General features: G+C 37.8%; 1 protein-coding gene and 1 long non-coding RNA gene across 7 annotated transcripts; one reads left to right on the plus strand and one right to left on the minus strand.

The window, feature by feature from the left end:
* Positions 1-1,836: 1,836 nt before the first annotated feature.
* Positions 1,837-19,260, plus strand: LOC118429574 (dual specificity mitogen-activated protein kinase kinase 4-like). Of its 6 annotated transcripts, XM_035840107.1 has the most exons (14): positions 1,837-2,148; positions 4,171-4,182; positions 4,590-4,701; positions 8,326-8,409; positions 9,466-9,526; positions 10,225-10,338; positions 11,033-11,152; positions 12,007-12,123; positions 12,305-12,356; positions 12,584-12,711; positions 14,717-14,794; positions 15,645-15,790; positions 16,240-16,285; positions 17,036-18,981. In XM_035840107.1, exons 1-14 carry the CDS (start codon positions 2,112-2,114, stop codon positions 17,147-17,149), a joined length of 1,221 nt encoding a protein of 406 aa, XP_035696000.1. In that variant the 5' UTR covers positions 1,837-2,111; the 3' UTR covers positions 17,150-18,981. The 6 variants fall into 6 exon arrangements, with proteins under 6 accessions (XP_035696000.1, XP_035696001.1, XP_035696002.1 ...); XM_035840108.1 differs by lacking the exon at positions 4,171-4,182 and having other exon boundaries at positions 1,838-2,148; positions 17,036-19,260; XM_035840109.1 differs by lacking the exon at positions 4,171-4,182 and having other exon boundaries at positions 1,838-2,148; positions 4,593-4,701; positions 17,036-19,260.
* On the minus strand, positions 5,609-6,530 carry LOC118429605. Its single transcript, XR_004832755.1, has 2 exons — positions 6,162-6,530; positions 5,609-5,713 (listed from the first exon to the last, which is right to left on the minus strand). It is a non-coding gene; the product is annotated as an uncharacterized LOC118429605 (long non-coding RNA).
* Positions 19,261-19,690: the final 430 nt, after the last annotated feature.

A 19,690-nucleotide genomic window follows, 5' to 3' on the forward strand; every position in this document is an offset into this window, starting at 1 on the left:
GTAGAAATGATCTGCTTGTCCATGTGAGGAAAATCTTGAATCACTGCTAGACCTCAAAACATTACATCCCCAGAAGTCCTGCAAAGATGGTTACCAACAGTCATCATCAACTGATGGGCAGATGCTAATATGTCTACAAGTATGGTGTGAAGTTGGAACCTCATGTAGCTTGTGGCAAATGGTCACATGAGTCATGAAGTGCCTGTTGTGATGGTCGCTCGCATCTTGATGCTGAAGCAAGCACAATGTTAAATGTAGATGTAGTATGGATCAAGTGAAGCACAGTTACTGAATGGCACTTTGCTTAAACAGCAACAATTAGATGTAAGCTGTATAAAGAACAAATGGTTTAGATAAATGGTCATGAATGGTTATGAGCTTTATGTTGTTCAGCTCAACTCAACTTATTGACAAGAAGGTTACCTGTGGTTTGTTGCTTGCTGTGTAACCATGTTGTTAAAGAAATGGAACAATGTAACGTTAGGCGGTGGAGATAATGCTAATGTATTATGATATATTGTAACTATAAGTAACAAAGAAGTGACCAAAGAGAATTGACCTCATTTTATGTAACAAATTACATACCAGTTTTTGTTGTTGGACTCTTCCAGTGTCGGAATGATATAAACTGTTGTTGAAATGTTGAAATATACTTGTTACATAAGGTAACGTTATATACTTTTACAGTATCAGACATTGATCTTGAATGATTTTATGATTTGATTTAATTTTATGATTGTATTGAATAGCAAGATTTATTGATAACACTTACACTGTGCACAGCATTGTAAGAATGAGTTTTTCTGCCAATACATCTAACACAGAGCATTGTGTCAGACTTCTTTCTTTGCATTGCAGTCCTAGTTGTAGGGTACCATACCTGAGGTTTGTACTAAAGAACGGTATAAAGATTACAAGCTGCATATTGGCAAAGATTTCTTTGATCCACTCACTTGTGTACTGGAAAGGACCTTTACTATTTTCGATAAGTGTGACGGGTTCTTTTATTTCATGTTACAAGGTGTGGCTCTCCTCAAACACAGAACCTACAATGCTAAGCTTACCTTTATCTGTGGGGTAACCTATATCTGTTGTCTTGATAAACAGAGTATAAGGGATATCATGTCGACAAACAGCAGTTTCAAACCATTTTTATGTATTCTGAAATTTGAAACTAACGCCCGACGACTTGATAATAATTACCCCTTAGATCCATCTCTTTCAAAGGCAACAGATAGAGGTTACCCCGCAGATAAAGGTGATTTGGCATTACATTAAATGTCCTGTCCTCGTGATGTCCCAAACCGAAGCTATATAACTATACTCATTTTTACCTGAGGAAATTCCTAAGTGCCTTTCAGAAGGACACAATGTCGGAGCATATCGAAATCAGGATCGGATCCTCTGGGCATTTTAAGCCAGTTTACTGTTATGCCATGCAAATTGCCAAAAAGTGTCCGCATAAATGTTCGTGTGAGTGTGTGTGTGTGTGCGAGCACGCATGTGTGTGTGTGCGTGTGTGTGTGTTCACTGTCTAGTATGAAATATTGAGGCTCTAGGACGCAATACAAAATTGAATGCGTTTTGATTTATCAAATGTCACACACTACTGGAATAATTTAGATTTGGTCATGCCTTCCTTGAACTACTCTCAGTTTTGAACTGTTCTTCTCAAATGAATATGTCACTGGCAAATAACGAACCTTTTTGGCCATTTCTACGACTTTTCACGCACCAAAACTGAGAAAACAGAGTTTGTCAGATATTAACACTACAGTATAAGCGGACGTACGTTACATTATTGAAATAATAAAAACATTTGACCTGACCCCGTGCGCAGGCGCACTAGGCTCGTGACGTCAGGAGTGAATTTTTTGGCCTGGGGGATTTTCCCGTGTTCTTATGTGACGGCCAGAAAAATTCTCAGGTTACGCACGAAACAACGCTTCCTTACACCGCTTTGACGCATTCTTAGCTCACTTCACGCCTTCAAGGAATAGCCAAGACGTCAAGGAAGCCGGGAATCGAAGGAATTGCGTGGAATTTTGGAGGAAAGGTGTTTTTTCGGGGGTGGTTTCCCGGGGTCTCCGGTACCTGGCACGGAGAAAGGCATGATCATGGCTTCCCGGTCTCCCGGTGGCCAAGCAGGTAGGAAACTGCGGTTTTCTTCTTGTTTGAAACATCCTCACGGCTCTAGAAGCGTAGTTCCGTCTCACTCACTGCTTTGATACTGTTGGGTAACTGTTGTTAGTGTCCTAGGAAGCATTATGTCCAAAACAAACCTAGCAAATTGATTGCAAAATCTTTTTTTTTTACAAAAATGGCAGGTGAAAAAAAAAGCGGGAGAAATTTTCTCAAAGCTTGCTTCAGATTTGTAAATATCAATCATTCCTTTATAACTTCCTCCTTTGGAAAACATCAGTGACAATCTGAAAACTGTATACGCACCTTATTATTTCTTGATATCGTGGTATAGTAGGCAGAATCTAGGTACAAAATCGTATCTCTTTGTGAAATTTGCATGCTACAACTATCCATATGAATACGTGACGTTTTCCAATATTAGAAATAATTACACGCTACAAAAATTATATATTGCGGTGTGTCTGTCTAAGTAGACCCTCCCTTCATGTGTCTTCTGTGTTTACCATTGAAAGTTTTCGTACCTGTGTTGCACATGTGTGCGGTGTACATGTATATATAGTGTATGACTCACCCCTGACACGTCATGAAGGGGACAGAGGAATGACTCATGCCCTCAGCTCAGGTCATTCACTTCACAACGGTTTCTAGGAAACTAGGACCGTTAAGATTTGAAATTTGACCATATTTGGCATTTTAAAAGTTACTGATGGAGGATTAGTCCATCAGTAACAACATTAGTCAAACAAACAAATCAAGAATGATTACTAGTAGAGAAACAGAGATGGCAGACTTCACCCCGATCCCATATTTCCTTGAAACCTCTCCAGTCCCATAGGCAAAAATAGCAGCACTTATTTTTCTGGGCAATGTGGCATTGTGTATGTGGAATTTTGCAATGATTGTGTGTATATTGAGAAGTTGAAACAACAGATTATACATACGCAATCACACACAACCATTCGATTCACTACTATACACAAACACACATACATACACTGGCACACACACACATGCACACTGACAGACATACACATACAGACACACATACATACATGCACGCACAGGCACATACATACATCGGCTGTCAAGAGATCCTACTTGTGGCTGGCCTGTAATCTCCAAGCAGATCCTACGGTGCCATAAGATAGTATCAAAGCTGGCCAAGGAGTGTAGCCGGCTAAGGGAGTCAAACGGGCACCTACGGGAAGTTTGATACTATATGTTACAAACTGTGGATCTGGTAGGAAATTGGTCGGCCTGGTACCTCGATTAATTTACAGAGTAGTATACACTGAAGACTGCGACACTGCATATGTCTTGTACACATGCTTTTAGCCAGGCATGTATCCGTGCATCATATTTTGGGCACGCTGTTCCTAACAATGATAAGAAATTGGACACACTTCCTTCAAGACGCCCTTAAGACTGGCTAGCGGATCCTCTGACACACATGGAATTCTGGTTGACTTGGGATGCTACTAGGTCACATGTGGCCAAAATCTTAACTATGACCTCTCGGACAGTAATTTTGCCCTTCAAAATGCACCAATTTAATTGAAAATTTTCAAACTCTACACCATTGAAAATGAATGACGTAGACCCCCCTACAATACTTGAGTCAGTAGCAATCTCTGTGTGGCGGCTCTCAGTCACTATGAAATTTGGACCCCCAATCATAAAATCATATACTATAGCTAAAAGCCTGATTGTACGTGTACATATTCACGTTCGCCTTGGCTTAGGCCTTGGTTGAACTTAATAATTTGCTGATGGGTGAAAGACATGTTGGTATTTATCACCTTGCAGCCAAATCCTTTTAAAGACTTGTCTACAAGGTTGTCAAGAGTTTAGTTTGTGACTGAGGAAAATGTGTTTTCAGCACATGTATGTTTGTTATGTACTTTGGACCTGGGCCACTTTTCTCTCAAGGCTATAGTTGTAGTGATGTGCATGTATTATGATATGCATTTATTCATATTTATGTATTTATTCTTTTATTCATACCATGCTGCTTTGTACTCCAAGGAACTAAACATTGTTTGTATAATATTATATTAATATTAACAGTTGAAATATAGCATTTTATATTTTTCAATATATAAAGTAGCTTGAACTTACAGTGTTGTTTGAGGCTTTAGAATGAGAATACCCGGTACATCATTTCAAAGATTTATAAATGTAGGAAAAATTTACAAAGTACTGTTGTATGTTATATTTATTAAGTTGTCTTGTAGCTCTGTTGTAGCCTTCATAACTGTAGTTGTGTTTGTAGAATGTAGACTGTAGAGGAAACTTTTACATTTAAAATCTGCTGAATTTTGCAAACTTGCAGTATGTTTTTGCATTAAATTGCGCTTTGTTTTATTTTGTCAAGTTGTCCCATCTTTGTTAATTAAAGAAATAATGATTAATGAAATTTTATATTTTTTTTTTAAATTTCTAAGCAGCCAAGAGGAAAGGTCTGAAGTTGTCCTTTGACCTGAGCCCACAGTCTCCAGAACCAGAGGAGGACCCATTCCACCGCCCTACCAGTACCAGTCCATACCCTCCCCACCTGTAAGTATATCAGAAACCTCCCTATCTTACACAGTAGGCTGGTCCAACAGCACATGGTTCATACACAAAACTGGTTGACACCATTCACGTTTAAGGGTAGGGTCACATTTTTTTATTAAAACACCATTCGTATGAACAGCAAATTTTACAAGTGGATTAGTCCAACAGCAAGTTGTTCTTATAGATATAATTGGCTGATACCATTAAAGTTTAGGGGGTAGGTTGCATTGGTAAATGTTAACACAAGGAGCTTATATTGAGAAGGAGATTGGACACAATTTGCCTTCATTCAGTGATGTTCCCCTCAGGTGAGAAGTAACAACTTCACGTCGAGGTGCTAATTACCCCCCGATCTGCATACGCCGGCAAGCAAGGGTCCTTTGTTTACAGTCTTTTTCAAGATAACTCGCACTGGAAACAGTGACTTTAAAACGGGTTTTGAGTGATTTTGAAGAAGTTTTTGAAGAATCGAAGGCACCTGACTGTCTTGCAGACAACACAGAACTAGCGATAGCTATAGCAGTAACATATTTACTTGTAATACGTGCGGTTTAGCTAAGCTGACCTCACTGTCACAAATTATACATGTAATTAACTGCCACTGCATTTAAACTAACGTATTGCATCTAGAAGTTCATTTTCTAAACGATAATATGTATTTTAAGACCATCAAAAATTCTTACCTTCAAGATCGTTCATACTTTTCTGCAACAATTGTCTTGCGTAGCGGAAATAAATAGACTATGGGGAGGGGGAGGGAAATCTTTATTCATCGCTACCGTCAAGTCAGAATACCGACTAGAAATTGTATGAACTATTTGATCGGAGGTTCCCAAGAAACACTTATTGTGACGTTATTTAGAAGAAACGTTATATTTAACTAAAAACAGAACACGATGATTACCACTCTTGGTTCAGATACGTAAATTTTATTCCGAACTACGTGGCCTTTTCGGCAAGGCCGTATCCACTATGGCGTCGATTTAGTGGTCTTCCCTTCCTCGGTAGTTTTCTGAAAAGCACAAACATGGACTCGATAAGACTGGGAACCTGGTTGTACAACGTTAACGTCACATAAACAAGTGGATATGATGTCGCCGCGTGTACCGCGGGTTGAACTACAAACGATTAGGCGTAATGATCAAAATATCGAGTACAAAATTCCATGTCGCTAGTACATATAACCTCCCACCCTGCCCATGAGTGTGATGGATCCACGGAGTCCGTACTGACACAAAAATAAAGCAAAACTCAAACGCAGAGTCCAGTAAATCTAAACTGAGTCCAACGACAAACAATATTTCAATGGGTCACCAAAGCATTAAACTATCCAGGAAATTCGTCAGTTTCGGTGGGAAATTTGTTAAATAATTTTTATGGAGACATTTAATACAGAACATTTTTCATATTTTCGAGCAAAAAAATCCCGTACGCATCCACAAAAATGCTTATAAACTCACACATGTCGATCGTACAGCGGTGAAACACACATCAAAATGGCCGTCAGCGTCTTGTCCAAATGATGCCGCCTTTTGCACACGTCACCCGCGCTTCCCAAATAAGGAAATCGGCGGAAACTGCCGGCATGCCGATCTCAGCCTCGGGTGATCTTCGGCTAGGCTCGGACGCGTGACGTCACAGTCGGGCTCTTCTGATTGGCGCTCGGGTAAAAATGGCGCCATGGCCTGAACCCAACATCCGATCAAAGCGGCACCGCCGGAGGGCGTAAACAAAAGGCCGCCACGGGAGTTAGCGGGTCTATACAATACCGCGCAGCGGGGTATTAAGCCCGTCCAACCTCCTTCTCAATATAAGCTCCTTGGTTAACACAACGCATATGAACCACAGATGTATTAAAATTTAAAGTAGACTGGTCCAACATTGAATACTTCTTAGTCAGAACTTGTTGATGCAATTCAAGTTTAGGGGGTATAGTCACAAATGGTTATTCTAATACTACACCTATGAACAATGAATGTTACATCTGGACTGATCCAACATAAAATGATTCATACATGTAACTGGTTGATACCATTCAAGTTTAGGGGGTAGGTTTACGTTTTTCACCACATCTATGAACAGCAAATGTTACAAGTGGACTGGTCCAACAGCAAATCGTTCAAAGACAGAACTGGTTTACCATTCAACTTCAAGTTTTAAAGGGGACAGAGCTACATATTTACTTTAACATCACACCTTGTACTTGTAATATATGTATGAACAATGATTGTCACTAGTTTAATTTGCTCCAACAGGAAATGGTTTCTATAGACTGTGAGAACTGGTTTTTACCATTCAAGCTTTTGGGTAAAGGTTGCATTATCATAATACCGGTTGACCCCACCTATGGTATGAACAATGGCACTTGAGTTTGGGAGCAGATTCATATTATATAATCATTGTTGGAGTACACACAACTAATATGTATGCTTTGTAACAATGGGCTTTCAAAACATAGACAATGAAAAAATGCCTTGCCAATAATTGCCCCAAATAATGGTCTGAGGATTTCGTGCAAAATATTTTTCCCAGAAGACAGAAGATTGAACTGAACCCAAATCAGATAATATGTTTTATGAGTTCTAACTTTGTCTAGTGATCAGGTAATAGAAGCTTTTGGGTGTTGAACAGTTTTATGATTCACTCCTTAGTGGTGACATGAGTAAACTGAAAATGTGAGTCAGATATGCTTTCCAATCATCAGTTACCACTGTATGTATATGGTATCGGTATCTTAGAATTGATATTTTCTTTATTTGGTCACGTGTGTACCTACTTTGCGCGAATTATTCGCAAAGCCACAATTATCAGTTTGCAACATAAAATTACATCAAAATGATTTGCAACGGATTATCACTAATGCTTCTAAACCCACTTATCTAATTCATTTACATACAAATATAATTAAAATTACACTCATGCACCTTTACTTGAATGTTTGAATGATAGCACTTCAGTGTAAAAAAATGACAACAACTAATAATAATAGTTACAACAAAGCTGTTCTTATTGGATTATGTCATACTCATAAGCAGTTTGGAATTTGCAAGAAGTGCAGTACCACACAAGTCAGGGCTTGAAATACTATTTTCTGCATACTTGCACTGGTGCAGGTAATATTGAAAATAACCTGCACCAGACAAATTTTACCTGCACCACTCTGAATTTAGGAAGTATGGATCATACTAAGATTGTTCGGGAACCGTAATTTACTATTTTTACTTTTATACCTGATGGGTGGTAACAGTCAATGCAGCTAATAACAATCCACATACACCTACATCATAGGGCATTATGTGTAAAACCAGTACATGGACCAGTGCAGGTCAGGTGCAGGTAGACACCAGAAATACCTGCACAGCTCCAATTTTACCTGTGCTAACCTGCATATACAGGTGGTATTTCGAGCCCTGCAAGTGAATACAAAATTGTGGTTTGACGAGAAATGCCCTGAATTTCCACAAGGTTGTTAATAAATTCCATTGAAAGTAGACAGCTTGCACAGTTTTGATTTCTTTGTAAGCATTTTAAAAGCTGTTTGTTGACAAAATGTTGGATAAAAATTGCCATAGTCAAGCATAACTGAAGATGTCAGTGTCATCCACATGCTACTGTCTAACACAGATGGGGTCAAAGGTCAAGCCCGCCAACCCCATCGCAGCGCGGCGGTGTACAGGACGTGAAGAGGAATATGGATCGAAACTCGCTGTTCGTAGAATTCGTATTAATCGGTTAAACGACACAACTAATGCTTGTAAAAAAAAAGCACTGACTCTAAGTTCACTTTCAAGTTTCAGTTCTTATTTTCTATGGTTCATTTTCTAAAAGCATCACTTTGTAATGTTAACTTAATTGCATGCGAAAGCATGCCTCTATAAAGTTATTGTTATTATCATTAATAAAGTTAAATTATCTTTGTAGTGCTGTAGATAGGTTTTAATTCACTGTTCATCATGTATTCATTTGCAGTGTGCAGTGGAGCATGGAAATGTTGTTATTGTCTTGTTCCCTGTGGAATGTGCGTCAATGATTGGTTGTCATTTGCATTTCATCAGGGGTTCGATGGGTTGGTTAATTCATTGTGATGTGGCGTGCTGTCCTCTGTTTGCGTCATGGATTGACCTAGAAAAATAATTAAGTTAAAGCGGCACTTGTTGAGTAGAACCCAGGGTATATCGAGCTACTTGGAATACATGCTCAAACAAGTAGAAAAGTATAGTCCATTTTTAGAAGGGTGCATGTGTGATGTAATTGTAAGTAACATGTCAATGTTGAACTAGAAGGCTGTGTGATGTTATTCAAATAATTTATCCTTGTTTGTTTTGTTAAGATTAATCTTGGTCATTTGGGGTATAATAGATAGGGGTCTTCATTTTTGAAATGAAAGCAAAAAAACTAAGTGAAGAAACTGTATGTTTAAGTTTAACTTTTACATTTTTAAAAACAATCCATATATAATTTATCATATTCAGTAGATCTTATATTGTCAAAGCATTTCATTCAGGTCCAAAATGTAATGTATAAATTATATATACACTATAAACTATTTTTGTATTCATATATGGAATTATATCTAACTCCACATTTTCATTCCTTCATGCATATTGGTCCAACCCCCCAACCCCTTCCCTACATCCCATCATCAATGTTATATTCTAATTCTTTGTCTATGGAAAAGCTTCAAATAGGTAGGATTCACAAGGGATTTGAAGGGAAAGATCTTTTTTTGTTAAAGTTCGTGTTCCTTTTTTCTTTGTGTTTCAGAGAAAGGATTCGTTCAGAAAGCTTGGACAAGTCTGGGAAACTCAAGATCACTCCTGACAAGGTTGGGATATATTCTGTTTATTTTATACTCACAAATGAAATATGAGGTAACTTAGATTTTATCAATAATCTTTCTTAGCACTTCATCCATTTTGTGACATATTTTATATATCATATTGGAAAGCATATACACAGGGCTCAAAATACCGCCTGCTTATGCGGGTTAGTATATGCAGGTATTTCCAATGTCTACCTGCACCTTACCTGCACTGATTCGTGTACTGTACTGGTCCATGTACATGTACTATGATTATGAAGTAGGTGTATTGTGGATTTTTACTACCTGCATTAACTGTTACTGCCTTAGAAGACTTAGTATAAATCCTCCTAAATTTTGAATCCTGAGTGATGCAGGTAAAATTTGTCTGGTGCAGGAAGTTTTCTATGTTACCTGCACTAGTGTAGGTATGCAGAAAAAAGGATTTTGAGCCCAGCTTAGTATTAGCACAATTTCCAATGCAACCATATTTTTTTCATGATGCTAGAATGAAGTATGTTAATCTAATTCGTTGAGTAACTTTTGTACTCTTGGTTTAATTTTTTGTTGTCTTGTATCAGATCTATGACCAGATCTAATTAGTATTAGCACAATTTCCAATGCAACCATATTTTTTTCATGATGCTAGAATGAAGTATGTTAATCTAATTCGTTGAGTAACTTTTGTACTCTTTGATTAATTTTTTGTTGTCTTGTATCAGATCTATGACTTCACGGCGGATGACCTGTTAGACCTGGGAGAGATCGGCCGCGGTGCGTTCGGGTCCGTTAACAAGATGTGCCACGAGCAGAGTCAGACAACCATGGCTGTCAAGGTGAGAAGAACCTTCAAGTTTCTTACGACAGCCAATAAGTTAGAAATTTTAACTTGGTTAGAAAAAATTATTTGTGAAAAGATATAATCAAAATCAGTTGATGTTTTGTGGAAAATTTGATTGCCCATGGTCCAAGCGATATTAGGAATCAAATCAGTATGAAAATTACTTTTAGTTAAACTTAAAGGATTCCATATTTCAAATGCTTTCCCTTTTGTGTTATATTAATAGATGGTTGAATAATCAAAGAAATCTTTGTAGTTTCTTATTGTCCAATGATTATTGATCATTAGATGAGGGGGTTGACATCATCTTTATTGACATATAAACGCAACATATTCAAAATCAACATACAAGATGAGTTTAAAAGACGAAGAAACCTAGGCCTTAATCAGAATAGTAACAATTCTGGAGGGCGGAAGGTAAAACCAAGGTGTGCATCCGACTTTTTGATACATGTAGTATTGCACAACGTTACATAGCAATCTTAGAGTGTATTGCACTGTTGCTCTTACAAGAATATTGCACTTAAACAACTGATGTTGAATGTCAAATAGTCAAGTTCCATAAAAAGCAATGTAGCCAACAAAATGCTACTTCATGAAAATTGCAATACTCATTTTGAATACTGGGTCATTAGGTCTCTGATTGCTAACCTTTGACATGATCTCCAACCTTTGACCTGACCCTACAGAGGATACGCTCCACAGTAGATGAGCGGGAACAGAAACAGCTGCTGATGGACCTGGATGTGGTCATGAGGAGTAACGACTGCACATACATCGTACAGTTCTTTGGGGCGCTCTTCAAGGAGGTGAATAAAGTTCTGTCCCAGTCACAATCGCTAAAATATTTAGGTCTTGTCTTTTGAATGGTTGGACCTTTTGTGGAAAGTGTCACTGTTACAGGTTTATGATTTGTTTTACCCTATTGGTAATAGCTTGTTTCCATGGTAGTTTGTGTTGTATGAGGAATTGTTGATGTAAAAGGTGTGCACATAAATTCCATGGTAGTTTGTGTTGTATGAGGAATTGTTGATGTAAAAGGTGTGCACATAAATTCATGATGTACATTTATAGGCACAGAGATTGATGATGCAGCAGGTATGCACTGGAAATGATGATGCAGCATGTGTGCACAGGAATTGATGATGCTTTATTTGTGCATGTAAGAAATGATGATGCAGCACGTGTGCACAGGAATTGATGATGCTGTATGTGTGCATGTAGGAAATGATGATGTAGCATGTGTGCACAGGATCGAATTGATGATGCAGCATGTGTGCACAAGAATTGATGATGTAGCATGTGTGTACAGGAATTGATGATGCAGCATGTGTGCACAGGAATTGATGACGCAGAATGTGTACACAGGAATTAATGATGCACCATGTATGCACAGGAATTGAGGTGTTTTAGATGAGCACAGGAAGTGATAACACAGTGGTGTTAACAAGAAGTCATGATGTAATAATAGTGTATGCCATAAGCTGTGGTGCAAGTGGAAATAGATTTTAAATCAAATTTTTTTAACAGTAACAGATTTTAAAGAATAGCAATGTTCAAATAGAGCTTGTTTCATCTTGCACAGCAGTGTACATCTAAAACAGTATTTGGTAGAATAATTTTTTGAGTGTGATTCTAATTCTAAATTGTTGTTTATTTTCAGGGTGACTGTTGGATCTGCATGGAACTGATGGACACATCCTTTGACAAATTCTACAAGTACATCTACAGCCTGAACAGATACATGCCGGAGGACATTCTGGGCATGGTCACTGTGGCAGTAAGTCCCAAACAATTCCTGCAGCTCTTAGGGAAAATTTAGTGTATCTTTTATTCATTTCACCATGATGGAAAGATTGCCAAGTAGTCTACATTTATAATTTCATAAAGTAGTCTTTGGGTATAAGGAACGTCTTTTTTGTCGTCTCATACATATCATATATTTTAAATTCTATTTTCAGACTGTCAAGGCCTTAAACTACTTGAAGACAAGACTAAACATCATCCACAGAGGTAGGTGTATGTCTCTAGACAAGGATGTTATTAAGAATCCCACCATACTTATTGGAAATGCTAAGGAATGCAGTCTAGCTTTATGCAGTTTGTACATTGATAACTGTACAAAACTGGTGCATTTGGCCTAATGGCAGTTTACCAGTTATATGAAACAAACATCAGGTACACAGTTAGCTGTTACTTGACCTTGATGTTAACATTCATTTTTTGTGTGTGTATTTCAGACGTGAAGCCATCCAACATCCTACTGGACAGGAAAGGGAACATCAAGATGTGTGATTTCGGAATCAGCGGCCAGTTGGTCGACTCCATAGCCAAAACCAGGGACGCCGGCTGCAGACCTTACATGGCTGTAAGTAGACATATCTTTCTTAAACCCTTTGATAATGTTTTGAGCGAACAAAGCAGAATAAGATGTAGGCATTACATGTGTTTGGACTTTTTGTAATAATAATATAAGGAAATGCATTGGTTTTGATGACAAACGACACAAATGACAAAATAAAGGTACGGTATGAAAAAAAATGAGCCTGCGCCAAGATGAGATTTACATGGCGACTTGAAAAAAAACTTTCTCCTCCTAACTTTTATTTATTTTGTTTATTTAGGCCACACCAATTTAATTCGTTGGTTCTCGGAATCGCCGCTTCTAATTTTCCCAATTTCAAAAAAAAAAAAAAAAAAAAAATTCCATTCAGTAATCGTGCTGCAAAACTTTGGTTCCGTTAGAGAAACAGAACGTCTGGAAAGTACCAGTGCATTTACTTTTTCTCACCCCCAAGTCCATTGCTACCAATTGATTCATATCTTTTTTGTTGCAAAGTATATTTAGGAACAAATAAATCATCGTAAATGAGATACACATGGGCATAACCATTGGCATAACATAACGTAGCAGAACCAGAAGTTCGGCTGAGCATGTGCTGTCTCTCACACACACTTTCACATGCAAATTTTCAATTGAAACACAGAAATCGGCACCCAAACAAACAACTCAATAAATCACCAATACTTTTTCACTGTTGTACCTCCATAGCCAACATGTTTTGATATGCCTGAAATGCTCAAAGTCTTCCAAATGGAGATGAAAATGAAGTCGGAAAATCTCGGGCGGCCATCTTTCTTCTTCTGTAAGTCAAAAAAGCGCCCCCACGCTGTTTCTAATGGAACTGCAGATTTGGCTAGATAGTACATGGTGTACCATTTCAGTGCTGATTTCAGTGATTTGCATTGCTTCTAAGGAAGTTTAATCAAACTGCATCTTAATTTTTTGTCAACAAATAATTGTACATGTAACAAAAAGAGAGAATAAAGCTATGGTTTTATGCAACATGTAGTTCAGTACTTTGGCTTGTTCATGTATTTTTGGGGGAGTGGAAGTATTTGTAATTTTTTTTCCAATTTGCACCAGTTGACCATGAAATGTAATTAGAGCCTTGGATAGACAGATTCTTATCAACTCAGAGAGCAAATAAGTCTTCCAGCGATGGTATTTTATTTCTAGAGGCAAACTTAGATAATGTTTGTTGTTGTCGTTGCATCTCTGTAAAAATACTATATTGGTCTATTTGAGATGTTTTGTGAACATTTCTGTTTACTGTAGCAACTGTACATAATTTAATGTATATTGTACAAATTTATGCCAACATGCAATTTTGCATGTAATTTTAACTGATTAACTATTTCTATCACACGTATACCATGAGTTCAGGTCTGGACTAACCAGCCTGGACCTGAACCCAGACTTGTTGCAAGTTTTTTTTTTTTTTTTTTTTCGCCCTGTCGCTTCAATTTTTTTAGGAAAAAATCCGAGAACCAACAAATTAAATTGGTATGGCCTTATGATGTTCATTAATGATGCTGTACTCCAGACCTGTAATTTCGATCTGTTCTTTTCCTGTTAATTAAAATGATATACTGTTGGTTTTTGTTGTTGTTGTATTTGAGACCTTATCAGGGCTCGAAATACCACCTGCATATGCAGGTTAGTGCAGGTAAAATTGGAGCTGTGCAGGTATTTCTTCTGTACCTAACCTGCACTGGTCATGTACTGGGTTTTATACATATATGTCCTATGATATAGGTGTGTATGGATTGTTATTAGCTGCATTGATAAAGTATGAAAGAAAAATTAGCAATGCATGGTTCCTGAACAGTTTTAGTATGATTCATAATTCTTAAATTCGGAGTGGTGCAGGTGGAATTTGTCTGGTGCAGGTGGAATTTGTCTGGTGCAGGTGATTTTCAATGTTACCTGCACCAGTGCAAGTATGCAGAAAAAGTATTTCAAGCCCTGCTTATGCATCTCTGCTCGAATATAACTGATAAAATGTGTTCTAACTTGTTTTCTCATACAGCCAGAGAGGATAGACCCCATGTCATCAAGACAAGGTTATGACATCAGATCAGACGTCTGGAGTTTAGGTATTACGCTGGTGAGTCATGGAAATATTGTGATGTGATTTCCATTCTTTTTTGTTTGTGTTAACCTCAGGGCTCCAGCCAGCTCGAAATTTTTTTTTCCGTCAACTAATTCACAATGTCGCAAAAAACACTATTCCAGGAGTTAGAGAGACTGAACTGAGACCTTGAAAAACGGGTTTTTAATGAGATTATTGTATGCGAAAGGGCACCGACACACTTAGTCAACAATAATAACCATAGCAAAACCAATAGTGTGTGGCTTTTACGGCCGTGGATGGCGTCCCCAAGCCGCCTGTTGCTTCCACCAAGGATTTTTGTCTGTCAAGGTTGACGGATTGGTTTTAAAATTTTTCCGTCACACGCAGCAAATTTCCGTCAATTGACGGAAAAACGGACGCTGGCTAGAGCCCAGGTTAACCTTCATAGATTGACATGAGAAGCTGAAAGCAGCCGCTTTTCATGGAGATCGTGAGGGAGGTAAGGGTCAGAGTGAACAGTTTCTTTTTTTCGTACATTCTATTTAGAACAAACAGCAAATGTGGACACATAAACTCAGTTTTAGGAAATGTGCCCCTCCATGTGATAGCTTATCCCGACCCATGTACATGTACAGGTCAATAACATATTAAGATTTGTTCCTGCAGTTTGGATAAAGGTCACTAGAGGGTGCTTCAGAAAGAGCTTTTTGATAAATATAAAATTTGCTCAGCACATCTTGTTCTGACAACTGGAGAAATAGACTTTTCTTATGCAAGAACTGAATCAAAATGTTTCTAATGTCTTCTCAGTAACAGTGACTGAAGGAATAGCTTCATAGGCTAGTCTAAGTCAAAATGTAATATTTTTCAACGTCTTTTCCAGATGGAGCTGGCCACTGGAAAGTTCCCGTACCCAAAGTGGAACAGTGTGTTCGACCAGCTCTCACAAGTGGTGAAGGGTGACCCCCCACAGCTTAACCCTAAAGAACACAACTTTTCACCAGACTTCATCAACTTTGTTAATATATGGTGGGTGTACAGCCTGGTCTTGCTTTTATCTCTAATCAAAAAGATTTAAAGGTGCACATAATAAAAGTATTTTGACCTACATTTTGGTGACAGCAGTGATTGTGGAAAAAGCGTCTCTTTATTCAGTGATATGCCAACCTGATCAAACTTATTATTCACGGATGCATGTTGTTTTATACTTAATAATAGTTATTGTACAGTGGAAGCCAGTTAATTACACATCGGATTAACGCACACTTCTGTCAATTGCACAGAATCCCCAAATCCCGTGGCGGTGCAGTCCAACTCGGGAACTTCGCATTATCGCACACGCCGGATAATTGCACGGAATTTGCCGGCAAATTGGGTGTGCAATTAAGCGGCTTCCACTGTACTAAGTATTTGCTAGGTTACTAGACTTTTCATGCTAAATAGTGGCAATGATACAAAGTATCAATTTTTTCCCATAGTTTGACAAAGGACGCCTCCCAGAGACCTAAGTATAAGGAACTGTTGGTAAGTTTGCTACAATTCCTGTATAGATAGATGCTTTACTTAAACTGTCTGTTCATTTACTACCTAAATCATTGTTTATTAGAGACAAGAACCTACAATCTTGAGAAGTATTAGCTAAGCATAAAGTTGGATAAGCCAATTCATGGATTGAATGGTCAAAAGTGAAGGCCCTAACAGTTTGTGTCTAGATCAGCATGAACAAACATGTTTTGTTTATGTGTCAAGGGCCTTCAACTTTGACAACTCTGTAATCCACAATACAACCCTCTGTGCATGCGAGTCAAAACTGTACTAACAAGAAAGCTTCTGAAAAAAGCGGGCCGGTGCGTATTTTGGAAAAAGCCTAGATGTTAAACAAAATGACATGAAAAAAGAGTTTTTAAACATCGAGTTACTGAATTGGTCTGTCTTCTATTAAAAAAAAATTACACGAGATTTTTCTCACAAAGAAAAAAATTGTTACAAGTGGGGTTCGAACCCACGATCCACGGCTGCAAAAGCAAATCGCTATATCCACCCAGCGCAGACCGCTTGGCCACGCTGGCTGATTGCGTAATCGTGTGTATAGAAGGGCTATAAGAAGAGTTTGGTTAAATTGACCGATCCATGCATCCTTGGTTGAACTAACCGCTTCTCTCGCCGCTAAGCCAGCAAAAAGTACAATCTGTTAACATTAAGTGTTTGCTTCTCTCGTAATTCTGGTTGTGCAAATTCGCTAACGAAAGCCTTTTCTTCTTCTATTTGCCATAGAAACACATGTTCATCCAGAGGTACGAGACCCAGGATGTGGACGTGGCGTCCTTCGTCTTGGAACACCTGGACCAGATGCCCCCCCACTTGCCCACCGACCTTTCCTCCTACTGAATCTCTACATAACCACACAAAACACAACATAGGGTAATGATAACAACATTATGGATAAACTAAACTTTCACTAACCAACACTACAAAGAAGTTGAGACTTACCCCAAATTTTCAGCTAAGGGAATGGACCTGTCTACTGTAGCTTTCGGGACGTGACATCAGAGACATGTGACTGCAGCAGAGGGTCATAAATGCCAGATAACCTGTGTCGCCCCCCGTCTCTATTCAGCAGTGGGCACAGATGTACACAGCCTCCTTCACTCCTCTTGCAAAGAATTTCAACTTACCGTAAAATTCGGGCAAGTCACAACTTATTTGTTGTGTTGGTTAGATAAAGTTAAGTTTAGCCATAATGTAATTTACCAACACAGATGAATTTTCAGGCTATGATAACAACATGGTAGAGGGTCCTTAGTTTGGGTTTAACTTAGTGTAGTCTAATGCATGGTAAACTCTGGAGTTTAGATTGTACTGACAGTCACAGACTTAAGGTTTGGTGCAGAAAGAGTTAAGCAGAAAAAAGGGGTGGTATTTAGATTGAAATTGGGGATTTCTAAAGCTATCCTTAGGAACAAATCTTACAATTTGTTAAAAATTGAAGTATGGTTTTTATGGTTAAGCATAATTAGTTTGGGGATATATATATGAGACTTAAATGTTTGAAATGACAACATTTGGATGTTTTTTTAAGAGTAGAATCTGGCCAAAATCTATAAAATATTTTGTTCAGATGTAATTCATAAAATCAAATCTGTTTGGATTCAGTATTTTTAAGAAGCAAAATGATTTGCCATCATTTTGTGAAATCCGAATGCAAATTTCACAATATGTACTTATTGCAAAGTTTAGCATTTCAAAAATATTGGCAGATTAAAAAAAAAACAAGGCACTAAAAGTGAATCATGTATGCTAAAACATGTAGTAAAAGAGGGTAGTCTGTGTTACATAAACTCTCACTTTCCAAGGAATGTCCCTTTCTCGAAGCGTTTCGCATTCATAGAACTGTGGGAACTATTTTAAAGAATTAAAATACCAATAGGAAGCCAATATGGGAGTCACTGTGAAAACTTGCACAAAACAGAAAAATAGAACATTTTAGCTTGGAATCTTGGCATAAGGACTCACAGCTCAAAATCTTAACTCTGAAACCCAACTTTCAATTAATGGATGACATCATTAATCTTAGAAGAGCCCAGTTACAAAATACTGTACTGTAGTCTATATGGGAGATTGGGTGCTTATTAAAATCAACAAATGTAATAAGTAAGAAAACAAAGGGCAGCTGGTTTTTATTTTTACATGTATTGACATCAGTGTCTGTAATAGCCAAGATTATCGAGTAATACACTTCCCTGTGGTAGCAGTGGTATGGTCCGTTACAGGATAGCATTTGTGAAGGATTTGAGAGGACTGTACCACTTGTACAAGTTTTAGAGGTGGTGTTTTTACAAGTTTTAAAAGGAGGATGAAGATGGTAGGTTTAAGTGGTCCTATACATGGTTAGATGTATTTTTCTAGGACTATATAATAATAGAGTTTTGTTTTGGATGCAGTTTTAGCTTGTTTGGGCAGCCATTCCATAACCAGTTGAAGTGCAATTTACATATATCCATGCACTGTATTCCCCACTGCATTCATTTTAATTGTACTGTTGTCTGTGCTGTGACAACGAAAAACGATTTGTTTTCATCGCCACATTGAAAATATATCTTAGCTAGATGGGTAACAAACTGTTATGATTTTTGGTTAACTTAAGGTCCATGTAATTATTACGAAACACACACGTGAAAAATGTACCCAACTAGAGATGTCATTTTTGTTTTCCCACTGCTCGAAATGTTCTTAACTATAATGTACATGAATGTTATTGCTTTTATTGTAGTTTTCTATGAGGGGTCTTAACTTTTTATAATTAGCTGCTGCAATTGTAGTCTAAGGACACAGGGTGGCCTGTGTGTCCTAAATAGTTGCCTGAAAATTTTGTCTGCTGCTGTATTTTAGATGAAACACCTTTTAAGTATACATTGGAAGGGAGTCTTCCATTTGCACACTGTGTTTTTCATTACCACATACTGACAGTTTGCTATAAGTGGTGTAATGAAGAAAAAAAACTGTTTCTGCACTTCAAGTTTTACCAATTTACACTTCATTATAATCCAGTTCAAAGTGTAAACTGCATATGTGCAGCAAGATGCACTATGGGTACTATGTCAAATTTGAAAGCTGCCGAGACATGTCTCCAGAAACTTCACCTTTGACATATTACCCAGAATGCATCTCACTGTGCATGTGCACTTTGAAACATGAACTGACTTATTGTCAACTAATTATTCTTTGACCTACATGAAAATTGAATGGTGTAAAATTGTTTAGGGGCTTGTTCAATTTAGGGTTATTTCATTTTTTTTTCATTTTGAGGGGGTTCTTGCAAATCTGAAAGTAGGAGGTTCAGAAAAATTCAGTAACATACGTCGATGTAGGTTAGACATCCAGGTAATAAGATACGCCAAAAATAGTAGACAAGACAACTGGATATGGTTT

This window comes from Branchiostoma floridae, chromosome 13, assembly GCF_000003815.2.
Source record: "Branchiostoma floridae strain S238N-H82 chromosome 13, Bfl_VNyyK, whole genome shotgun sequence".
NCBI classification, from domain to species: domain Eukaryota; kingdom Metazoa; phylum Chordata; class Leptocardii; order Amphioxiformes; family Branchiostomatidae; genus Branchiostoma; species Branchiostoma floridae.